Here is a 24,287-nt window from a genome sequence, read left to right as displayed (position 1 = left end):
GTGCATTTCTGATAAACTTTGTCGTAATGTCCAACCCTGATTTGCTCCGTCTGGTGTACAAAGCCACAAAATGGCTCCCTAGGGATCTGCAGTGTCTCCCTCATGTAGATAATACCATCTCAACGTTTGTTACAATCATTTTTTGTATCACAGCAGCAAATAAGGCACTGTCACCAATACAAATGTCTCCCAAAGATTGTACACTATACGGGACAAGTGTCACACCATATACAATATATCACAAAGAATTGTGAAATATTTATATATACCAGCATGTATCCTGGTAGTGTGTGTAAGTGAAGGTCACACCTTGTAAAAGGTTTTAGACAAGAGATATATCACAAAGAATTGTGAAATATTTATATATACCAGCATGTATCCCGGTAGTGTGTGTAAGTGAAAGTCACACCTTGTAAAAGGTTATAGACAAGAGATATATCACAAAGAATTGTGAAATATTTATATATACCAGCATGTATCCTGGTAGTGTGTGTAAATGAAGGTCCCACCTTGTAAAAGGTTTTAGACAAGAGATATATCACAAAGAATTGTGAAATATTTATATATACCAGCATGTATCCTGGTAGTGTGTGTAAGTGAAGGTCACACCTTGTAAGAGGTTTTAGACAAGAGATATATCACAAAGAATTGTGAAATATTTATATATACCAGCATGTATCCTGGTAGTGTGTGTAAGTGAAGGTCCCACCTTGAAAAAGGTTTTAGACAAGAGATATACCACAAAGAATTGTGAAATATTTATATATACCAGCATGTATCCTGGTAGTGTGTGTAAGTGAAGGTCCCACCTTGTAAAAGGTTATAGACAAGAGATATATCACAAAGAATTGTGAAATATTTATATATACCAGCATGTATCCTGGTAGTGTGTGTAAGTGAAGGTCACACCTTGTAAAAGGTTTTAGACAAGAGATATATCACAAAGAATTGTGAAATATTTATATATACCAGCATGTATCCTGGTAGTGTGTGTAAGTGAAGGTCACACCTTGTAAAAGGTTTTAGACAAGAGATATATCACAAAGAATTGTGAAATATTTATATATACCAGCATGTATCCTGGTAGTGTGTGTAAGTGAAGGTCCCACCTTGAAAAAGGTTTTAGACAAGAGATATACCACAAAGAATTGTGAAATATTTATATATATACCAGCATGTATCCTGGTAGTGTGTGTAAGTGAAGGTCACACCTTGTAAGAGGTTTTAGACAAGAGATATATCACAAAGAATTGTGAAATATTTATATATACCAGCATGTATCCTGGTAGTGTGTGTAAGTGAAGGTCCCACCTTGAAAAAGGTTTTAGACAAGAGATATACCACAAAGAATTGTGAAATATTTATATATACCAGCATGTATCCTGGTAGTGTGTGTAAGTGAAGGTCCCACCTTGTAAAAGGTTTTAGACAAGAGATATATCACAAAGAATTGTGAAATATTTATATACCAGCATGTATCCTGGTAGTGTGTGTAAGTGAAGGTCACACCTTGTAAAAGGTTTTAGAAAAGAGATATACCACAAAGAATTGTGAAATATTTATATACCAGCATGTATCCTGGTAGTGTGTGTAAGTGAAGGTCACACCTTGTAAAAGGTTTTAGAAAAGAGATATACCACAAAGAATTGTGAAATATTTATATATACCAGCATGTATCCTGGTAGTGTGTGTAAGTGAAGGTCCCACCTTGTAAAAGGTTTTAGACAAGAGATATATCACAAAGAATTGAGAAATATTTATATATACCAGCATGTATCCTGGTAGTGTGTGTAAGTGAAGGTCACACCTTGTAAAAGGTTTTAGACAAGAGATATATCACAAAGAATTGTGAAATATTTATATATACCAGCATGTATCCTGGTAGTGTGTGTAAGTGAAGGTCACACCTTGTAAAAGGTTTTAGACAAGAGATATACCACAAAAACACAACACTGCATAAAAGAGCATGTCCATTATATTAAGTCCAATGACCTTAGTTATAAAATGATATAATCATAGTTCTTATTCTTCAATAAAAGACTTTTTTCAACACTGCATAGTGACTTATTATTTTTGCAGGTCATAATTTTCATGACTTAGAATTTAAAATTAAAAAAGATCTGCAATCTGGATTTCAGCGTATACATACCGCGGTAATTTAATAATTGCTGAATATATCACAGATCAAATTTTAACAACTGTTGCAATAGCCCACAAAATAATGAAAATGTCATCCTAACAAAAATGTCCAGCTTAATATGGGAATTATGTTACAGCTTGTTATGATAATTAGAATGGTTACTGTGTGTGAATCTTGTCTTTAAACTCCATTGTATTAAGGTGACTATAAGGTGTTTCATACAAAGGTATTTATTGTGAATAAAGCAATTATTGACAGGTTTGTTGGAATGGTACCAAGGTTTTTAGCTTTTTTTTTTAAACGTCAAAATTTGTGTCAATACAATTCTGTTACCATAGAATGTCAGCAATACTTAGTGTTCATATTAGTCAGGGTTTTGTCATATCAATGTACAGTCCAACTTTTCTTTTCTATTTTCCTAAGATTAGGAAATCCAGAAATATTGCAGTCTGGACTTACATTGAGTCTGCATACTGTCCCAGAATGTCAACGTTGGTAAAAATATTGTTGGTAAGTAAAGTTCTACTCGCTGTACATCAACTAAGTCCTGATATACAGTTGGTAAGTAAAGTTCTACTCGCTGTTCCAACTTAAAACATCAACTCAGTCCTAATATACAGTTGGTAAGTAAAGTTCTACTCGCTGTTACAACCTAAAACATCAACTCAGTCCTGATATACAGTTGGTAAATTTCACTATTAATTAGAAAAATCTGGACATTAGTCACTACTGTAAACCAAAACACATATGCACACGGTTAAAGTTCACGTCTGACAATGTGAGAAAGTAAATCACCACATATGTTTTTCAAATACAGGTAAAATAGGACTACAAAAAATTTGAAGTTAAATTGAGGTGAAAAAGGCATGAAATCACGAAATTACGTGACCATGTAAATAAGTTAATTTTCAGTAATCAATAGACATGATGACCAGTAAAACAGATATAGACTATATACTACAGGTGTTATAGAGGTTACGGATTGTCTCCCTTACCATATCCTATATAGATGTGTTGACCAGTAAAACAGATATAGACTATATAATACAGGTGTTATAGAGGTTACGGATTGTCTCCCTTACCATATCCTATATAGATGTGTTGACCAGTAAAACAGATATAGACTATATAATACAGGTGTTATAGAGGTTACGGATTGTCTCCCTTACCATATCCTATATAGATGTGTTGACCAGTAAAACAGATATAGACTATATACTACAGGTGCTACTGAGGTTAAAGATTGTTTTCCTTACCTTATCCTATACAGATATGTTGACCAGTAAAACAGATATAGACTATATACTACAGGTGTTATAGAGGTTACGGATTGTCTCCCTTACCATATCCTATATAGATGTGTTGACCAGTAAAACAGATATAGACTATATACTACAGGTGTTACAGAGGTTGCAGATTGTTTTCCTTACCATATCCTATATAGATGTGTTGACCAGTAAAACAGATATAGACTATATACTACAGGTGCTACTGAGGTTAAAGATTGTCTCCCTTACCATATCCTATATAGATGTGTTGACCAGTAAAACAGATATAGACTATATACTACATGTGTTATAGAGGTTACAGATTGTCTCCCTTACCATATTCTATATAGATGTGTTGACCAGTAAAACAGATATAGACTATATACTACAGGTGTTATAGAGGTTACAAATTGTCTCCCTTACCATATCCTATATAGATGTGTTGACCAGTAAAACAGATATAGACTATATACTACAGGTGCTACTGAGGTTAAAGATTGTCTCCCTTACCATATCCTATATAGATGTGTTGACCAGTAAAACAGATATAGACTATATACTACAGGTGTTATAGAGGTTACAAATTGTCTCCCTTACCTTATCCTATATAGATGTGTTTACCAGTAAAACAGATATAGACTATACACTACAGGTGTTACAGAGGTTACAGATTGTCTCCCTTACCATATCCTATATAGATGTGTTGACCAGTAAAATAGATATAGACTATATAATACAGGTGTTATAGAGGTTACGGATTGTCTCCCTTACCATATCCTATATAGATGTGTTGACCAGTAAAACAGATATAGACTATATACTACAGGTGTTATAGAGGTTACAAATTGTCTCCCTTACCATATCCTATATAGATATATTGACCAGTAAAACAGATATAGACTATACACTACAGGTGTTACAGAGGTTACAGATTGTCTCCCTTACCATATCCTATATAGATGTGTTGACCAGTAAAACAGATATAGACTATATAATACAGGTGTTATAGAGGTTACAAATTGTCTCCCTTACCATATCCTATATAGATGTGTTTACCAGTAAAACAGATATAGACTATACACTACAGGTGTTACAGAGGTTACAGATTGTCTCCCTTACCATATCCTATATAGATGTATTGACCAGTAAAACAGATATAGACTATATACTACAGGTGTGATAGAGGTTACAAATTGTCTCCCTTACCTTATCCTATATAGATGTGTTGACCAGTAAAACAGATATAGACTATATACTACAGGTGTTATAGAGGTTACAAATTGTCTCCCTTACCTTATCCTATATAGATGTGTTGACCAGTAAAACAGATATAGACTATACACTACAGGTGTGATAGAGGTTACAGATTGTCTCCCTTACCATATCCTATATAGATGTATTGACCAGTAAAACAGATATAGACTATATACTACAGGTGTGATAGAGGTTACAGATTGTCTCCCTTACCATATCCTATATAGATGTGTTGACCAGTAAAATAGATATAGACTATATACTACAGGTGTCATAGAGGTTACAAATTGTCTCCCTTACCATATCCTATATAGATATGTTGACCAGTAAAACAGATATAGACTATATACTACAGGTGTTATAGAGGTTACAGATTGTCTCCCTTACCATATCCTATATAGATGTGTTGACCAGTAAAACAGATATAGACTATATACTACAGGTGTTATAGAGGTTACGGATTGTCTCCCTTACCATATCCTATATAGATGTGTTGACCAGTAAAACAGATATAGACTATACACTACAGGTGTGATAGAGGTTACAGATTGTCTCCCTTATCATATCCTATATAGATGTGTTGACCAGTAAAATAGATATAGACTATATACTACAGGTGTCATAGAGGTTACAAATTGTCTCCCTTACCTTATCCTTGGAAGCGGATGCTGGTCGTGATGTCCTGCCTGGGCGAACATGACGAGGAGCTGCCCTCATACTGCGACCTAAGTTTCGCTCATCCTGTAACAATAAAACAGGTATTATATGTGACATCTACAATGGCTGAATCTCTCTGATGGCCGAGCATTGTCTGTTGTATAAAGGATAATTAAAATAGTGAGGTATAAAACAGAATAGGAAATGAGAGATGAACCACCACATTGATCATTGGAGACAAAACAACGGTGATGATTACACAATGATGGTCATACTGCTATCTCTGTATAATCTACATTTACACATTCACACATAGACATTACACAGAGTTAAACATGAAGCGGTGACACCTTGTCTGATGTTTTTGCTACAAACCAATTATTTTTTATCTTCATTATTGCAGCAGGCAAAGATTCGTTCCTAGTTCAGGACATGAAATAGCGCTACACCGTCTTTAGAGGGCGTAATTTGTAATGGAAAAAGCCTTCTAGGTAGCGTACGGTGTTTAGAGAGTATAATTTGTCATGAGGAAAACCTTCTAGCTTTGTGATGGTATATGAACATGACAGCAGTTACACAAAGACCTTGATGACCACCATCAAGAGGACCTTCACCGACACTAGCGAGGCTATTCACTCTGAGAAAGCACGATATATCCGGGATAGAGTGATAACAATACAGATTTAGTATAATCTGCAAATATGTAACAGAAATATAATAACACCAGCACAAATTGGGATGTTTATAATACTGCAAACATGGAACTTATACAAAAAGCCCCCCCCCCCTCCCCGAACGTAATATTTTGTATCAATGGAATAAATTACACCATAAAACGTTTCAATTTATTTTGCTTCTCTATCTAGCACTTAACAACAGAATGTATTATTAGGTAAACATGCACAAATGATACATTTGGTTTGGCAGGATTTTCAAAAACATCACACCTGTTAGATTTGCACCTGTTAGATTTGTAATGCAAAACCCTGTGACTTGTTTGCTGAAGAGCTGAATGTCAAATTTATTCAGTTCAGCTTGTAAAACAAAATCACCAGGGGACACACAAAATTCATGAAAATTACATATAACTCATCCAAGGCTGAGGATTAAAAGGATTTGACAGAACCTGACAAGTTTGTGAGCTGATAATTCATGTTAAGGTTTAATCAGGGACATTTTAGGCTGTAACGAGCTAATTATATTGAATGCCTCTCTATGAAAATTGATTCCAACTTCAGAATTAGGAGACTTACCATGTTTCCTAGAGTACAGAATGACATCGCAGTTTGGCACACACCGTGAAAAGGTGATGGAGAGAATTTTAAAATTATTGCAACCCAAATTTTTGTTGATCTATGTAGAATGAAATTGTATTGGTTTTGCTGACAGAAATATCTACCATGTTGGCACTAAAACCTTTCCTTCCATTAAAGATGCTCCACCGCCGACAGAGCATAAATGATATTCATCAATTGAACAATATTTGGTGTTTAATCGTGTATATATATGTCTAATTAGCACAAAAAATAATATAAGATAATTTATTTTGCCTTTGGTGCATGAGCAATCAGTACTTCATTCCATATAGGATATAGTACCACGGAATTTTTTCGGGATGCAATTAATTATTTTTTATATTTTCAACTTGAAGTAAAATTAGAAGCTCAAACTTTTCAATTGCGGTAATGGTGTAAATTGAGTAACTGAAGAAAAATACTAAATCGTCTGCTCCTGTTTTTAATAGTGAAAAAATACCATTTGTCAGCGGTGGAGCATCTTTAATTTACCAAGGTTTCCATTGCATCATGAAATGAAAGTATTTTGCTGTATTTTTCTGCCACAAAATAAAGCTGAATATAAATGATTGACTTTCCTGCTGCCTATGATAACTGAATTATGTGTTAACGTCGAACAGAATTCAATTTTCAAAACTTCAAGCAAGTCTGCTGCTTCAACAGATTTAAACATTAATCCTAACTGACAGATGACTTTAATTGCACAAAGATTTTCAGAAACATGCTAGAAATCTGAGATTTTTAAATATCTTACAGTCACAACAGATTTTGGTATTAACAGGATCAACATATTGACCAACTTCTATACAAATTTTAAACATTTGACATTTGTTTCCAAACTTTATGGGGAATCCAATAGCAGTTACACAATTTTACTAATTTTCAAAGAAAATTGTAACGATTTTCTTTGAGATATCCATAAATCTTTATAAATAATTTACTTGGACTAACAACTCATTTCATGATTTAGATAAATTATCTTGAATTTTGTACAGTTAATTATGATTAATTATAACATTGAAACCAAATAATCTATATATGATTTTTTTTGTAACTAAAATCAGTACCAATAATGGAAGTATAAACAATATAGTTACTAATGTTAAGTCATATTTACTGGTGTGTCTCAGTATAGACAGTATAGTTACTATTGATTAGTCATATTTACTGGTGTGTCTCAGTATAGACAGTATAATTACTATTGATTAGTCATATTTACTGGTGTGTCTCAGTATAGACAGTATAGTTACTATTGATTAGTCATATTTACTGGTGTGTGTCAGTATAGACAGTATAGTTACTAATGTTAAGTCATATTTACTGGTGTGTCTCAGTATAGACAGTATAGTTACTATTGATTAGTCATATTTACTGGTGTGTCTCAGTATAGACAGTATAGTTACTATTGATTAGTCATATTTACTGGTGTGTCTTAGTATAGACAGTATAGTTACTATTGATTAGTCATATTTACTGGTGTGTCTCAGTATAGTTACTATTGATTAGTCATATTTACTGGTGTGTGTCAGTATAGACAGTATAGTTACTATTGATTAGTCATATTTACTAGTGTGTCTCGGTATAGACAGTACATTTACTATTGATTAGTCATATTTACTGGTGTGTCTCAGTATAGACAGTATAGTTACTATTGATTAGTCATATTTACTGGTGTGTCTCAGTATAGACAGTATAGTTACTATTGATTAGTCATATTTACTGGTGTGTCTCAGTATAGACAGTATAGTTACTATTGATTAGTCATATTTACTGGTGTGTCTCAGTATAGACAGTACAGTCACTATTGATTAGTCATATTTACTGTTGTGTCTCAGTATAGACAGTATAGTTACTATTGATTAGTCATATTTACTGGTGTGTCTCAGTATAGACAGTATAGTTACTATTGATTAGTCATATTTACTGGTGTGTCTCAGTATAGACAGTATAGTTACTATTGATTAGTCATATTTACTGTTGTGTCTCAGTATAGACAGTATAGTTACTATTGATTAGTCATATTTACTGTTGTGTCTCAGTATAGACAGTATAGTTACTATTGATTAGTCATATTTACTGGTGTGTCTCAGTATAGACAGTATAGTTACTATTGATTAGTCATATTTACTGTTGTGTCTCAGTATAGACAGTATAGTTACTATTGATTAGTCATATTTACTGGTGTGTCTCAGTATAGACAGTATAGTTACTATTGATTAGTCATATTTACTGGTGTGTCTCAGTATAGACAGTATAGTTACTATTGATTAGTCATATTTACTGTTGTGTCTCAGTATAGACAGTATAGTTACTATTGATTAGTCATATTTACTGGTGTGTCTCAGTATAGACAGTATAGTTACTATTGATTAGTCATATTTACTGTGTGTCTCAGTATAGTCTTACTATTGTATATATTTACTGTGTCTCAGTATAGTTACTATTGATTAGTCATATTTACTGGTGTGTCTCAGTATAGACAGTATAGTTACTATTGATTAGTCATATTTACTGGTGTGTCTCAGTATAGACAGTATAGTTACTATTGATTAGTCATATTTACTGATGTGTCTCAGTATAGACAGTATAGTTACTATTGATTAGTCATATTTACTGGTGTGTCTCAGTATAGACAGTATAGTTACTATTGATTAGTCATATTTACTGGTGTGTCTCAGTATAGACAGTATAGTTACTATTGATTAGTCATATTTACTGGTGTGTCTCAGTATAGACAGTATAGTTACTATTGATTAGTCATATTTACTGGTGTGTCTCAGTATAGACAGTATAGTTACTATTGATTAGTCATATTTACTGATGTGTCTCAGTATAGACAGTATAGTTACTATTGATTAGTCATATTTACTGGTGTCCCTCAGTATATACAGTATAGTTACTATTGATTAGTCATATTTACTGTTGTGTCTCAGTATAGACAGTATAGTTACTATTGATTAGTCATATTTACTGGTGTGTCTCAGTATAGACAGTATAGTTACTATTGATTAGTCATATTTACTGGTGTGTCTCAGTATAAACAATATAGTTACTATTGATTAGTCATATTTACTGGTGTCCCTCAGTATAGACAGTACAGTTACTATTGATTAGTCATATTTACTGGTGTGTCTCAGTATAGACAGTACAGTCACTATTGATTAGTCATATTTACTGGTGTGTCTCAGTATAGACAGTATAGTTACTATTGATTAGTCATATTTACTGGTGTGTCTCAGTATAGACAGTATAGTTACTATTGATTAGTCATATTTACTAGTGTGTCTCAGTATAGACAGTATAGTCACTATTGATTAGTCATATTTACTGGTGTGTCTCAGTATAGACAGTATAGTTACTATTGATTAGTCATATTTACTGGTGTGTCTCAGTATAGACAGTATAGTTACTATTGATTAGTCATATTTACTGGTGTGTCTCAGTATAGACAGTATAGTTACTATTGATTAGTCATATTTACTGATGTGTCTCAGTATAGACAGTATAGTTACTATTGATTAGTCATATTTACTGGTGTCCCTCAGTATATACAGTATAGTTACTATTGATTAGTCATATTTACTGGTGTGTCTCAGTATAGACAGTATAGTTACTATTGATTAGTCATATTTACTGGTGTGTCTCAGTATAGACAGTATAGTTACTATTGATTAGTCATATTTACTGATGTGTCTCAGTATAGACAGTATAGTTACTATTGATTAGTCATATTTACTGGTGTGTCTCAGTATAGACAGTATAGTTACTATTGATTAGTCATATTTACTGGTGTGTCTCAGTATAGACAGTACAGTTACTATTGATTAGTCATATTTACTGTTGTGTCTCAGTATATACAGTATAGTTACTATTGATTAGTCATATTTACTGGTGTGTCTCAGTATAGACAGTATAGTTACTATTGATTAGTCATATTTACTGGTGTGTCTCAGTATAGACAGTATATTTACTATTGATTAGTCATATTTACTGGTGTGTCTCAGTATAGACAGTATAATTACTATTGATTAGTCATATTTACTGGTGTGTCTCAGTATAGACAGTATAGTTACTATTGATTAGTCATATTTACTGGTGTGTCTCAGTATAGACAGTATAGTTACTATTGATTAGTCATATTTACTAGTGTGTCTCAGTATAGACAGTATAGTCACTATTGATTAGTCATATTTACTGGTGTGTCTCAGTATAGACAGTATAGTTACTATTGATTAGTCATATTTACTGGTGTGTCTCAGTATAGACAGTATAGTTACTATTGATTAGTCATATTTACTGGTGTGTCTCAGTATAGACAGTATAGTTACTATTGATTAGTCATATTTACTGGTGTGTCTCAGTATAGACAGTATATTTACTATTGATTTGTCATATTTACTGTTGTGTCTCAGTATAGACAGTATAGTTACTATTGATTAGTCATATTTACTGGTGTGTCTCAGTATAGACAGTATAGTTACTATTGATTAGTCATATTTACTGTTGTGTCTCAGTATAGACAGTATAGTTACTATTGATTAGTCATATTTACTGATGTGTCTCAGTATATAGACAGTATAGTTACTATTGATTAGTCATATTTACTGTTGTGTCTCAGTATAGACAGTATAGTTACTATTGTCATATTTACTGGTGTGTCTCAGTATAGACAGTATAGTTACTATTGATTAGTCATATTTACTGATGTGTCTCAGTATAGACAGTATAGTTACTATTGATTAGTCATATTTACTGGTGTGTCTCAGTATAGTTACTATTGATTAGTCATATTTACTGGTGTGTCTCAGTATAGACAGTATAGTTACTATTGTTTAGTCATATTAACTGATGTGTCTCAGTATAGACAGTATAGTTACTATTGATTAGTCATATTTACTGTTGTGTCTCAGTATAGACAGTACAGTCACTATTGATTAGTCATATTTACTGGTGTGTCTCAGTATAGACAGTATAGTTACTATTGATTAGTCATATTTACTGATGTGTCTCAGTATAGACAGTATAGTTACTATTGATTAGTCATATTTACTGGTGTGTCTCAGTATAGACAGTATAGTTACTATTGATTAGTCATATTTACTGATGTGTCTTAGTATAGACAGTATAGTTACTATTGATTAGTCATATTTACTGGTGTGTCTCAGTATAGTTACTATTGATTAGTCATATTAACTGATGTGTCTCAGTATAGACAGTATAGTTACTATTGATTAGTCATATTTACTGTTGTGTCTCAGTATATACAGTATAGTTACTATTGATTAGTCATATTTACTGGTGTGTCTCAGTATAGACAGTATAGTTACTATTGATTAGTCATATTTACTGATGTGTCTCAGTATATAGACAGTATAGTTACTATTGATTAGTCATATTTACTGGAGTGTCTCAGTATAGACAGTATAGTTACTATTGATTAGTCATATTTACGGGTTTGTCTCGGTATAGGAACATCGACCCAATACTTTGACATTTTTACCACCCAAAAAAAAAGAAATAGAAAAATCAATAAAAGAGTACATTTCTTCAGAAGAATACCAAAAATACCAAACTGTAATGTTTTGCCACAAAACACAATGTAAATTAGACACACGGTGTATCACTGATGCTAAGTACAGGACAGTATTTAGGTACAAGTATTCAATATTACAACAGTTGTTTTTTTTAGTAGTTTAGTTTTTTTCACACCCTTTTCACTGCATCCTTATGAAGTAACATCCTCTCACAATAGCTTTGTAACATCTCATTCTCATACCTTTTCATTGAAGAATCTGAGCAAACCCTCCCACTAAAGTGTCAACAGCCCGATCTATGATTAACCTACTTGAAAAGTGTCAATCGTACAAACCCATCTCCCCCTACCTCCACTAACCGGCGCTTCTCCTACTAAAAGATTTACAGCAACACACTTTATCCCCAAAGCCCTCACACCATTACACCATTCCACAAAGACCCTATAGACCAATTGCCTGTTTTTCTATGCATGTCACATAAGTGGACTGCTGACCTTTTATCATGACCACTTATCACCAATGATTTCTGCCCTAATATATCTGGGTTAACTATAATTCACCCCTGAAAATTCATAATGAACTGTTCCAATCTCAGAATTAGAAGAGTTCAAATGTGTCTTCAGGGGTGAATTAGTTAATATTGAACTCCATCATATTTGCCATATGCAGCCAAGGTTTATTGTTATGCAGATGAGAACTTCACAGACAATGTCCATTAGGGTTCAATGGCCACGAACTGCTCTGCTAGAATGGCTGATTTGAAAGGCAATTCATGAAAGCATTTCATATAAACACCACTTTTATGTGGTGCGGAATCTGACTCGAAGCAATTTGAAAATGAGTTGTCCGAGATTAACCAATGCCATGAATCATGTTGGATCGTTTAACTAATATCCAAGATCCATTAGCCTTAACACCTGTTATACAGGCGTTTATTTGGAGATCCTTGGTCCAGACAACATTCAAGATCCATTAGCCTTAACACGTGTTATACAGGCATTCATTTGGAGATCCTTGGTCCGGACAACATTCAAGATCCATTAGCCTTAACACGTGTTATACAGGCATTCATTTGGAGATCCTTGGTCCGGACAACATTCATGATCCATTAGCCTTAACACGTGTTATACAGGCATTCATTTGGAGATCCTTGGTCCAGACAACATTCAAGATCCATTAGTTTTACTTGTGCTATACAGGCGTTCATTTGGAGATCCTTGGTCCAGACAACATTCAAGATCCATAAGTTTTACTTGGATAAAAATATAATGTATTTGATATGTGAAACCTTAGTCACTGGTTATTTGCATATATAGTTCCTCATTTTATATAGGTAGCTGACATTGTAGCATAGTTCATCATTTTATTTAGGTATCTGACATTGTAGATATAGTTCCTCATTTTATTTAGGTAGCTGACATTATTTAGGTAGCTGACATTGTAGACATAGTTCCTTATTTTATTTAGGTAGCTGATATTGTAGACATAGTTCCTCATTTTATTTAGGTAGCTGACATTGTAGACATAGTTCCTCATTTTATTTAGGTAGCTGACATTGTAGCATTGTTCCTCTTTTTGTTTAGGTAGCTGCCATTGTAGATATAGTTCCTCATTTTATTTAGGTAGCTGACATTGTAGACATAGTTCCTCATTTTATTTAGGTAGCTGATATTGTAGCATAGTTCCTTATTTTATTTAGGTAGCTGACATTGTAGACATAGTTCCTCATTTTATTTAGGTAGCTGACATTGTAGCATAGTTCCTCTTTTTATTTAGCGTTAAGCCAACATTGTTGGCAAAAATTCAAAATTATTCCCTTCTTGTTTCAAAATCAGTTTTTTTTCCCTTTCGTATACAAATTGGCCAATGTTTGTAAGAGAAATAATGTAAAGTCTTACAGAATCAATATGTAAATGTTTCTTAGCTTTAATATGAATTCTAGACAAAGCATGCCTGCCACCTTTCTGAAGTAGCTTGTCTTTCACTAACACAGTATATACATAGCAAACTGTTTTTCACAACATTTCTGACACGAGCTGAGAAGGAAACATTGTAAAGAGTACCAAATGCGAAGGGGTGTTAATCACAATATCATGGCAAGCGTAGACCAGGAAAATTAATTTCAAAACTAAACACTTCTTGTTTTCAAACAAAGTCTAAAGGGAATTGGTATTCATTTGGAGGTAAGTTGATATGTATCAGATCTTATTTTCTCTCTTCTGATTGAATTCCATTGCTGCCACTGCGTTTAGTTGACATTCAGTTTAATTTTCCGAGTTTGAGCTAAATTGCTAAACTGTCCTAGAGTAAATGAGATATTTATCGAATTTGAGAAATGTCCTCAGTGATAATGCTCCCTTGCTTATTCCCAGATATAACATTTATATTGGTAGACTTATTCTTTTATATCTGTTAATAGGAGTCTTCTCTTGTAACGATAGATCACAGAGGGATCAGTGCCCACCATAGATTATAATCTATGTCATCAAAGAGGGATCAGTGCCCACCATAGATTATAATCTATGTCATCAAAGAGGGATCAGTGCCCACCATAGATTATAATCTATGTCATCAAAGAGGGATCAGTGCCCACCATAGATTATAATCTATGTCATCAAAGAGGGATCAGTGCCCACCATAGATTATAATCTATGTCATCAAAGAGGGATCAGTGCCCACCATAGATTATAATCTATGTCAGTCAATGGAATGAAGGATCTTTATTTCTCTATGCTTCTCTTCTATTCCCCCTTCCTTTGGAAATATTGAATACACATCTGGAAACTTCACATAAAGTCTGCATATTAGCATCCTCGATACTCCACGTGTTTCGAACACTTACGATCTCTGCACCCTTAGGCTATCTCATAGTAAAACTGGAGACAACAGAACAAAACAGGTAATGTTGTCTTTTGATGTATATCTGCATCAAAAGAGACGTATAACGGTACACAGGGGTGTAGAGATGTTAAGTGATTGGAAACCCTGGAGCATCGAGGATGACATAGCAGCAACATACTTCTGTTGTCTAATTCAATATGTCCATCGTTTGCCATGTTGTGTCTGTATTTATTTTGCAATAAGTGTGCAGAACCAAGGACCAAGTAATCAACTTCATTACTTTCTGAAAATGTTTCCAAATAGAAGATGAAAACTATCTGTTTATCAGTCCTATTTCCAGATCATTCACAAAATGCAATTTGTATAACACAAAGGACATAGGAAAGTTTAGAGAGACATACTTCCAGTATTTTTTTCAGAAATAATAACAAGACTTCAACTGTCAAAATCCAAGATGACTGCCTGTTGGCCATCTTGTTTTCAGATCAATCCTAAAATGCATCAGTATAAGGGAAGCCTATGTATGGAATGTGAGACAAATCCCTTCAATACTTTCCAAGAAATAGCAGTAAAAAAAATCAACTATTGAATTCCAAGATAGCTAAGATGGCTGTGTGTCAACTGATAGGTCCCAAAATGCATTATGCACAACTACAGTCCTGGGGAAACCTATGTATGAAATTTGACATCCCTTAAGCTGTACTTTCTCAGAAATAGCAGCAACAAATATTGTTAACAGAAAGGTGGAAGGAAGGATGGAGCACAGACAAAATGCAATGAGTGGTAGATGGTGGGCTAAAAATCCAGCTCATTTTTACAGATCAGTAAAACAGTGTGTACTACACCTTACGGTATAATTAGGTTTCTCCATCTTGAAGGTTTTAATGTAGAAACAGTTCAATATCATTTCATGTCTGCCTCAGAATTTAATTGGAGCTGCAGGAAAATTCAATATCCAAACCTAAATTAGAGTAACAACTACCATACAATATTGATTGTTAACTATATATATATCAGATATCATTTGTATCATTTTTTTATAGTCCGTAGGAAATTACAATGGTACCATATTTAACCTATGAATAATTATAAACAGTAAGATATGTTCTCTTAGATAGCCTCAGTTCTTGTGTAACCTGAAGTCATGAGAGACAATTACACTGGTACATAAAAAGCGACATCTACCGAGTCTAAATACCATTCAGGGACTCACTGAGGAGAAACTACCGCAGGCTTCACCATCAACAGTGACATTTCAGGAGATCTACAAGCAAACACTATGTATGCTTTCTCATCCAAATAAAAAGAAAAGCTTCAAAAAAGAAAAAAGAAATAAAGACTTAGTACAGACTTTATAGGCAGTTGTTAACCTGCGTCAAAAGTTTCGCAATTTTATGTAAAACAAGCAAATTAAATTTTACCAGCTAATTTTTATTTATAATTCGGCTTTCAGGGTGTATATAGGAGTGAACCATTTCTCAAAATTTTGCAGATTTTAAGATTTCAAATACAATGTCATGAAAAATGGTTTAAATCTGAAAGTGAAACAGACATTTTGTTTTCAAGATTTTATCTTGGAATCCTTTGGGACTTCCTATAGATTAACACCAGCATCCAGTCGGAGTGATATATGACATATAGATACACCGCTAGTTTATCAAAGCCCATCTTTTCACTTTCGTGCTCAAATGTTTTGATAATAAGCCCTGTGCAATTTGTATTTATGTATGTCGAAGACCTGTAATTTTCAAGTTTTTCACGTTTTTGAAAACATTTTTCAACACCAATCAGAAAACAATCAGACATTAACAGCCATAAACATCACATATAAATCAAGTAAACAACATATTATCTAAAAGTCACAGCAAGCTATAAATATGCTAAATAATTGATGGTTCACACAAACATGGAGTCTTCTGTTAAAATATTTCATCTGTATGATGTTGTAGTGAACAGGAAAATGTCACAAATTTTGCCAGATTGAAATATTGTCATTTCAGGACAGGGACCTGGTAATTAGTTTTAGCCCGAGATGTATAATGTATATGAGACTATTCTAGTGTTTATCAAATGAAAACTAGTCACATAACAAAATAATAGTTGATTTAGCACAGGGACAAGGAAATTAAATTTATATGATTAATTTGAGCTTTACCTTATGTCGGCTATACATATCACAGATTTAGCTGTGTTGCGGGTAGGTATATAACCATGGTGACGCCATCATTTGGTGAGCTTAATTTACTTTGTTTTGGAAAGTATGTTATGCTCGTAAACATATGACGTCTCAATCAATACTTACCTGCATGGGCAGATAGCTTTGTAATATACAAATACAGAATTTATCCTGTCCATGTATTTATAAAACAGACAGGTATACAAACAGACAGGTATACAGCTCAAATGATAAATATATCCTCGTGTAACAACTACCATGTATAGACATTCGGATAACTCCAAACTATATGTTAAATGCTTTTCATGTCCCTGTGTTACATTTGGATAGGTCCAAATTATTATGTTGACTTCAACTAATTCCTATGCCCCTGTGAGATTTTGGCTATACAAGACACGAATGGGTCTAATGGGAATTTAATCCAAATGTCACGATTTTCAATTCATGTGTTGACCCCCCCCCCTTCCCCTTTGAAATCAGGGTTAAAACTAATATCACATCTGTGAGAACCATACATGTAGTTAATGAAGTTAGAAAACATAAAATAATGAGATTATTTGTAATAATAATAATAATAAAGCCAAACAGTTCTATGATATAAACCGACACAAAAAGTTACAAATGTATCAAAATATCTATTGTTAGTCTCCTATTGTTCTAATATCAAACAGATAAAAAAACATACATGTATATGACATAAGTAATTACCATAATTGCCCTACTGTCCCTACTGTAACTGCTTCTCTCGGAATGCTGTAAAAACCAAATATACGTCACTCATCAGTCAGTAGCGATAGTTTAAGAGATCTGAGAATGCAAGCTCGTAAAATGTTAAACCACGGTTGTATGGCTGTTAAATATTATATAAGAGAAAATCCTTTACTGTACTTTATATTGATGCACTAGCTTAAATTTTACAGTTGACACCTGTGCTGAAACTTGGACTCGAAGTTATCTCATACCATATCTTTGTACAGAAAATATTTCCTTGTGTTAACTACGGTAACAAAGAAGTAATCTCATACCATATCTTTGTAGAGATAGTATTTCTTTGCGTTAACTACGGTAACAAAGATATCAAACACATGTAAGATTATTTTTTTGAAAAAAATTAAACTTTGACTTTCAGAATTTTATCCAAGTTTAGATTAAAACCAAGCCTACATCAAGAATAAAATTCATTGAGCCCAAACATGTACAGCAAGTCATTATAGTAAATGCATTTTGATCTCATTAAAAGGCAATCAAAATTATTTACTTCATGGAAATTAACTTTAATTTGATATTGGTCATAAGTTTCCTTTAAACTACCTGATGTTAATCAAATGGTAGATATCATAATTCAGCTTCAATAAAAACTTATCCATACCTGAGACTTGTGTAGCTTTAATTAAGGTACCATGAATAAAAATGCTGTATTTTTTCCATTTAACCATACTCTACAGATTTGTTCGTATAACTGGAGTAAAACACCAAATATGTAAAAAGGACCCTGTCTTTAACCCTTGGCAAGAACATTTAGGTTACGTAAAATCAAAACATTTCTAGAAAATTAACGTCTGATTAAATTTACAAGTGATCAGAAATATTTCAGGAAATGTTACTGATATTGTTGTCATGGAAACATCCTGTGAAGAAAATTTAAATTAAAACCTGTACTTCACAAGAATTCAAAATAAGTACTAAAAGAGTTGATAGATAAACAATATGATTTAAAATGATTCCAAAATCAAAGAATTTAGACCATATAATTTTTCCTAATAATCCTAAGTTTGTATGACTTTTAAATGGATGCATTACAACTAATTATTAGGCTTACATTAATTCAATCCATCAACTTATTTGTTTTTTTATCTTACCACCAACACAAGTGATACAGAGTTGTATCAAAAGTAAAGATATCCTTAAATGAAAATGTGTTTCAGGCACATGTATATATTCCACATTCTGTAAATCACTTAATCACTGCTGTAAAAGTTTGATCTCCCAAAAATCTCCACTTTTCATTAGCCCTGGTATAGGGAACTGCTGGTCTTTAGATGGCTACACAAGAGTGTACAGTGATCTCTCTGATACAGTCACAGACCACAGAATCAATATAGTACTGCCCTCTCCGATCAGCATCCAAAACAGACGGGGCGTTCTCTTATACGTCTTAAAGCTTTACCAATGATTACTCATAAGATTTTGTCATTTGACCACATTGACATCCCTACCGTTATACACGTACTTAGGGATGATGTCTACTAATCAGGAGTATGTTGTATAGCTAAGGTACACAGGGTCTCAAGTGAAGGGAGAAATCTTTAATTGTTTGTTGACCACAAGAGGAGCTGGCTGAGATAGGAACATCCGATGCATTCTACAATACATCCATGGGGCCTTCCTAAATCAATCTCGACTTGCTGTTCCCTGATCAATTTCTGTCAGAGCTGAGCCCTGATATATTAATGTGCATTCGAGCTCAAATTTACGCTAATATGACAGTTGATGTTACAGAACTTAGCAAATCCCACTCACCAGAGATGTATAATAAAATTCTGTGACCATAAACCATTAAAAAAAAAGAATTACAGCCAGAAAATGTTCATCATTTGAGATTTAAAAAAATCACTCTTGATTTCCTAGAGCTAGGCTATAGTCCGAAATGTCAAAACATTTCAATATCCGTTTTATAAGGCATTTTTATTATGAATAAGATGAAGACTTTGGTTCTTAAGTTTATATTATAATTCCAATCACATTTCAAGTCCCAATTTTTGAAAAATCTTTAATGATATTAAACCTGGTGTTGAGTTCTAAAAACTAGTTAAAGGAATACCTAATCAGTATTGTTGAAAAAGTAATTATAAGAACCTGTTAAGGAATTACATTTGTTTCTGGTGATTACAATTAAAGAAGCTGAAATTAGTTTTGAAGCAAATTTACAACATCGAGGTGGAGGGCGAGAGGTAGCTAGAGTATTAAACAATCTTGGATCACTAGGACACTGAAGACCATAAATCCATCTGTCAATCTGTCAAATTGATACATTGTAGATCTCTCATAATGCACACTAGATATCTAGATACATTGTCCATCTCCCATTAGGCACAATAGATATCCAGATATATTGTCAATCTCCCATCATGCACACTAGATATCTAGATACATTTTCCATCTCTCATAATGCACACTAGATATCTAGATACATTGTCCAGATATCCTAACATGCACACTAGATATCTAGATATATTGTCCATCTCCCATCATGCACACTAGATATCTAGATACATTGTCCAGATATCCTAACATGCACACTAGATATCTAGATACATTTTCCATCTCTCATAATGCACACTAGATATCTAGATACATTGTCCAGATATCCTAACATGCACACTAGATATCTAGATACATTGTCCATCTCCCATTAGGCACACTGAGTTTGAATCTGGTAGATACATTTTCAATCTTCCCTCATGCTCGCTGAGTTTGTATCTGGTAGATACATTGTCAATCTTCCCTCATGCACGCTGAGTTTGTATCTGGTAGATACATTGTCAATCTTCCCTCATGCACGCTGAGTTTGCATCAGGTAGATACATTGTCAAACTCTGTAGGCAGTGTGTTCAACCACTGCAGTTAGTGCATGAGAAAGGATAAAATGAAACAATCTTACACAGGTATCAATATTTGATGACATGCAACTAGAAGATTGCCTTGATACACATGGTACTGTAGAAATAATCAGAAATAATTTTTTTTTAAGCCTGGCTTCCCCCCCCCCCCCCCCCCCCAAAGGCCTCACAAAAACAAGTTGAATTTAGGTGTAACATATGAGATCTCATCTTAAGTCTCCGAGCCCCCCATATTGATTGTCGTGAGCTGCAGATATAGGCCACTCACTCAGGATATGATCTGGGTTATCTTTGAGTACATGACATTTGTCAATATTTGTAGGCCAAGAATCGTTACTTATCATATAAATTCACAAAAACCAATCTGTGTAACCCAGCTTCTGTGATGAGGATACACAATTTACTGTCCAATATAGGATCTGATTTGAGCGCTACATTGTTGTTATAAATGTATCCTAACTTTGAATTCCCCTACATTAGTTTATATAAACACAACCTGTTCCTTGAAATTAAATAAACAAATACAAGAGATTGTGTAACATAGGTCTTTATTTAACTTATCTGATGCTACAAGTCAGAGGAAGAGACCTGGGATAATATTAGGACCAGAAGGAGATTACATTGAAGCCTGCCTTAGTGACCACTTCTGTATTATACAGCTCTGTATAAAGACTACATGATTTACACTTCTCTAGGCTCCTATAAATGGTCAATTCCTACACAATGTGACCTCTATATAAATACCACCTGGTTATTATGATTTTTATTTTTTTTTCCTTTATATGACCAACTATCTTTCTTATGATTTTTATTTTTTTTTCCTTTATATGACCAACTATCTTTCTATCCTTAAGGTCAAGCTCATTTAGCTATTTTCATTATGTTACCTGCAACAAGTTATTCCATGACACTAGCAGTCAGCTATGTTGAGACAAAATGATACACTTTCACGATTCTGAAAATTAATTGGTCAATCCAAAATAGGACCTTTATGAGATCATGTTAAACTATTTAAGCAACAAAGAGACTTGGCTGTGTTTGAACAATGAAATCAAGATGGATGTATTATAGTGCAACTGGGAAAATGTTTCTTTTGACATCTCACTTTATCAAAACAGAATCTCTTCTCCCTAATCTCAATATCACCTCTGTCAAATTACTTTCTATAAATATTCATGACAAATTTGAATTCATTGATGACTTCAGAAAGAACCCAGAATGAAACACATAAATCATCATGCTTTATTTGATAAAAAACAGGACCTTGGAAGAGAAGCCAATATATATCTTATAAGGTTCTATTTTTACCAACTTATATGACATTTGGTGTAATTGCTGTTTTTAATATTACCAGTAATATTTTTGATGGTTATTGCATTCTGATTGGATCAATTGAACAAACATTGCTATGACAACCAAACACCTCTAAAAAAGGATTGGTAGGTATTTACATGGAATGAGGATCTGTTGATCCAATATCAGGAGATGTTTTTATGTTGTGACAATAAACCTCATAACACTCGTCTACATGTGTATGATAAAGATACTGGAAAATAACATCTGTTTACAGCTGCTAAATGTCTTGATTTCGATTTTAAAATAAGATCACAGATTTTTTAGCTGAACCAAACTACCTTCTAAAAAGAACAAGGTTGATGTTCCTTTGTGGTGATAAACTTACACAAAATTACATAAGTCACAAAATTGTCAAAAGTAAATCACATATGAAAGGAAGTTGGTAACAGCATTAAGGTTGTGTGATAGCCATGTAACAACTTTTATACATGCCAAGTCAACTTTTAGGGTGAGATTCCATACAAAATCATCCCCATTGAAACTCAGATATCTGTGCATGCTCACTAACAAGTGCTTAGAGACAGCGATGGCCCCAACCATCCTCCATCTCTCCACTTCTCTACTTAGATGTGTATACATGTATAAAGATATTGATGAAACACAAACACAACCTAAACAAACAAATGACATTCACATGCTTGTTAATCATATTTATTATAGAAGAATCAAGCTGGTTAGAAAGTCATTAGACAATAATGACAGAAGTATGCATCCCCTTTGGCCGACTGCTAGGGAAGCCATGCTTGTTATGTGGTAATTATGGATTTAAATGTCACACATATTTCTTGTTTCAACAAGTTTCTTTAAAAACAAATCTCACATTAAAGAAGATCAACTTCGTGTTGGAAGAGAATTCTATTACTTTAGCTTTATTTGTGTGATTTTCTTGGAATCTTTAAGACGGTTCTGCTACTCGATCCAATCACAGCATCTGTCGCCACAAATCTCTGCTATGTATGTTCTCAGGGACCATCAGCGATCAGAGAAAACATAAATGAGACAGGTTCAGGAGCAATAATCCTGGTCAGAACTGTTAGCCTCGGTGTCCGTCTGCTTCTACATCAGTGTGTAGTTTATCTTCTTAAGAGGTTTTAACTACAAGCTTTTCAATAGCTCTTGATATCAAATACCATTTTATTTCCCAGCAAACAGTCTCACACATGAAACTGTGGTTTTAGAAAGGCAATGCGCCAATTCACAACAAGGAATTTGATACCTTAAAACACCAATGTTGTATATTTTCTCTTAAGACTGAATGTACAATCTCACCTAAAGGAAATGACTCTGTCACACACCGTGTTCTGTAGTCATAAAGCTTTCTTGTCAATATAAAGTGTCTATATAGTTGTTCTTTATATAACAGAAGATTTCATATACAGCCAAATAAGATTAAACGTATGAAGATTCCAAAATGTTAAAAGCAACTGCTTAAAATATTGTGTGAGGTTTAGATGGTGGACATAAGTCAGAGTATCCAAAGAAAAACTCCAACCAGCGGTTAGTACCTTGCAACTGCCCCACATAGGATTCAAACTTGTGACCATGGGTGGAGCGAGGGCTTGTGGAAATATGTCAGGACATCTTGGCCACCATGGCCCCAACACTAGATTTTCTATATTGTGATATAGTGGTATAATGATGGCCTAACAAATCACCAGCACATCCTGTAGAACACAAGGCAATGCCACCAAGTACACATTGTTATTGTCATTTGATTCCGACAAACAATTAATAAAAATGCATATTTTATAAAAAAATAAATTCAAAACATATTTCAATGTTTTTTATATTTGAATTCATAATACATTCCATAATCTGAAATTGAGATTGACTTCCTCAAAGATATCAATTAAAAATTCTAAAACGGGAAACTGACACACGCTTCATCAAAGCTAGAAGCCCAAAAAAGTAACATTTGAGTGCACTGATAACAAACCAAGCTAACAGAAGCCCCAGAGAGATTGAGAGACAGAGCACCTGCATCTGTCTGATGATTTAACTTCAAATGTCAAAGAAATGCCTTATTAAGTTTATTGATTGTGTGCAATAAAATGGAAACTGTCTTCACAAGGAAGAACTTTTACATCAATAATGGTGTGATTTTATTTCCACTCTATTCAGAGAGGTAAATAGTAGAACTATCTAT

General features: G+C 33.5%; 1 protein-coding gene across 1 annotated transcript in view; it reads right to left on the bottom strand.

Annotated features, from left to right (window-relative positions):
- Window positions 1-24,287, bottom strand: part of LOC138329201 (serine-rich adhesin for platelets-like) — a 79,116-nt gene that overhangs the window by 8,274 nt on the left and 46,555 nt on the right. Inside the window, exons 12-13 of the mRNA XM_069276015.1 lie at window positions 17,874-17,918; window positions 5,311-5,403 (exon numbers count right to left, since the gene is read on the bottom strand). Coding sequence (XP_069132116.1) covers window positions 5,311-5,403; window positions 17,874-17,918 — 138 coding nt within the window. The remainder of the gene's footprint in view (window positions 1-5,310; window positions 5,404-17,873; window positions 17,919-24,287) is intronic.

The sequence above is a fragment of the Argopecten irradians genome, chromosome 8 (genome assembly GCF_041381155.1).
Source record: "Argopecten irradians isolate NY chromosome 8, Ai_NY, whole genome shotgun sequence".
NCBI lineage: Eukaryota > Metazoa > Mollusca > Bivalvia > Pectinida > Pectinidae > Argopecten > Argopecten irradians.
This window is presented reverse-complemented; position numbering and strand designations above follow the sequence as displayed.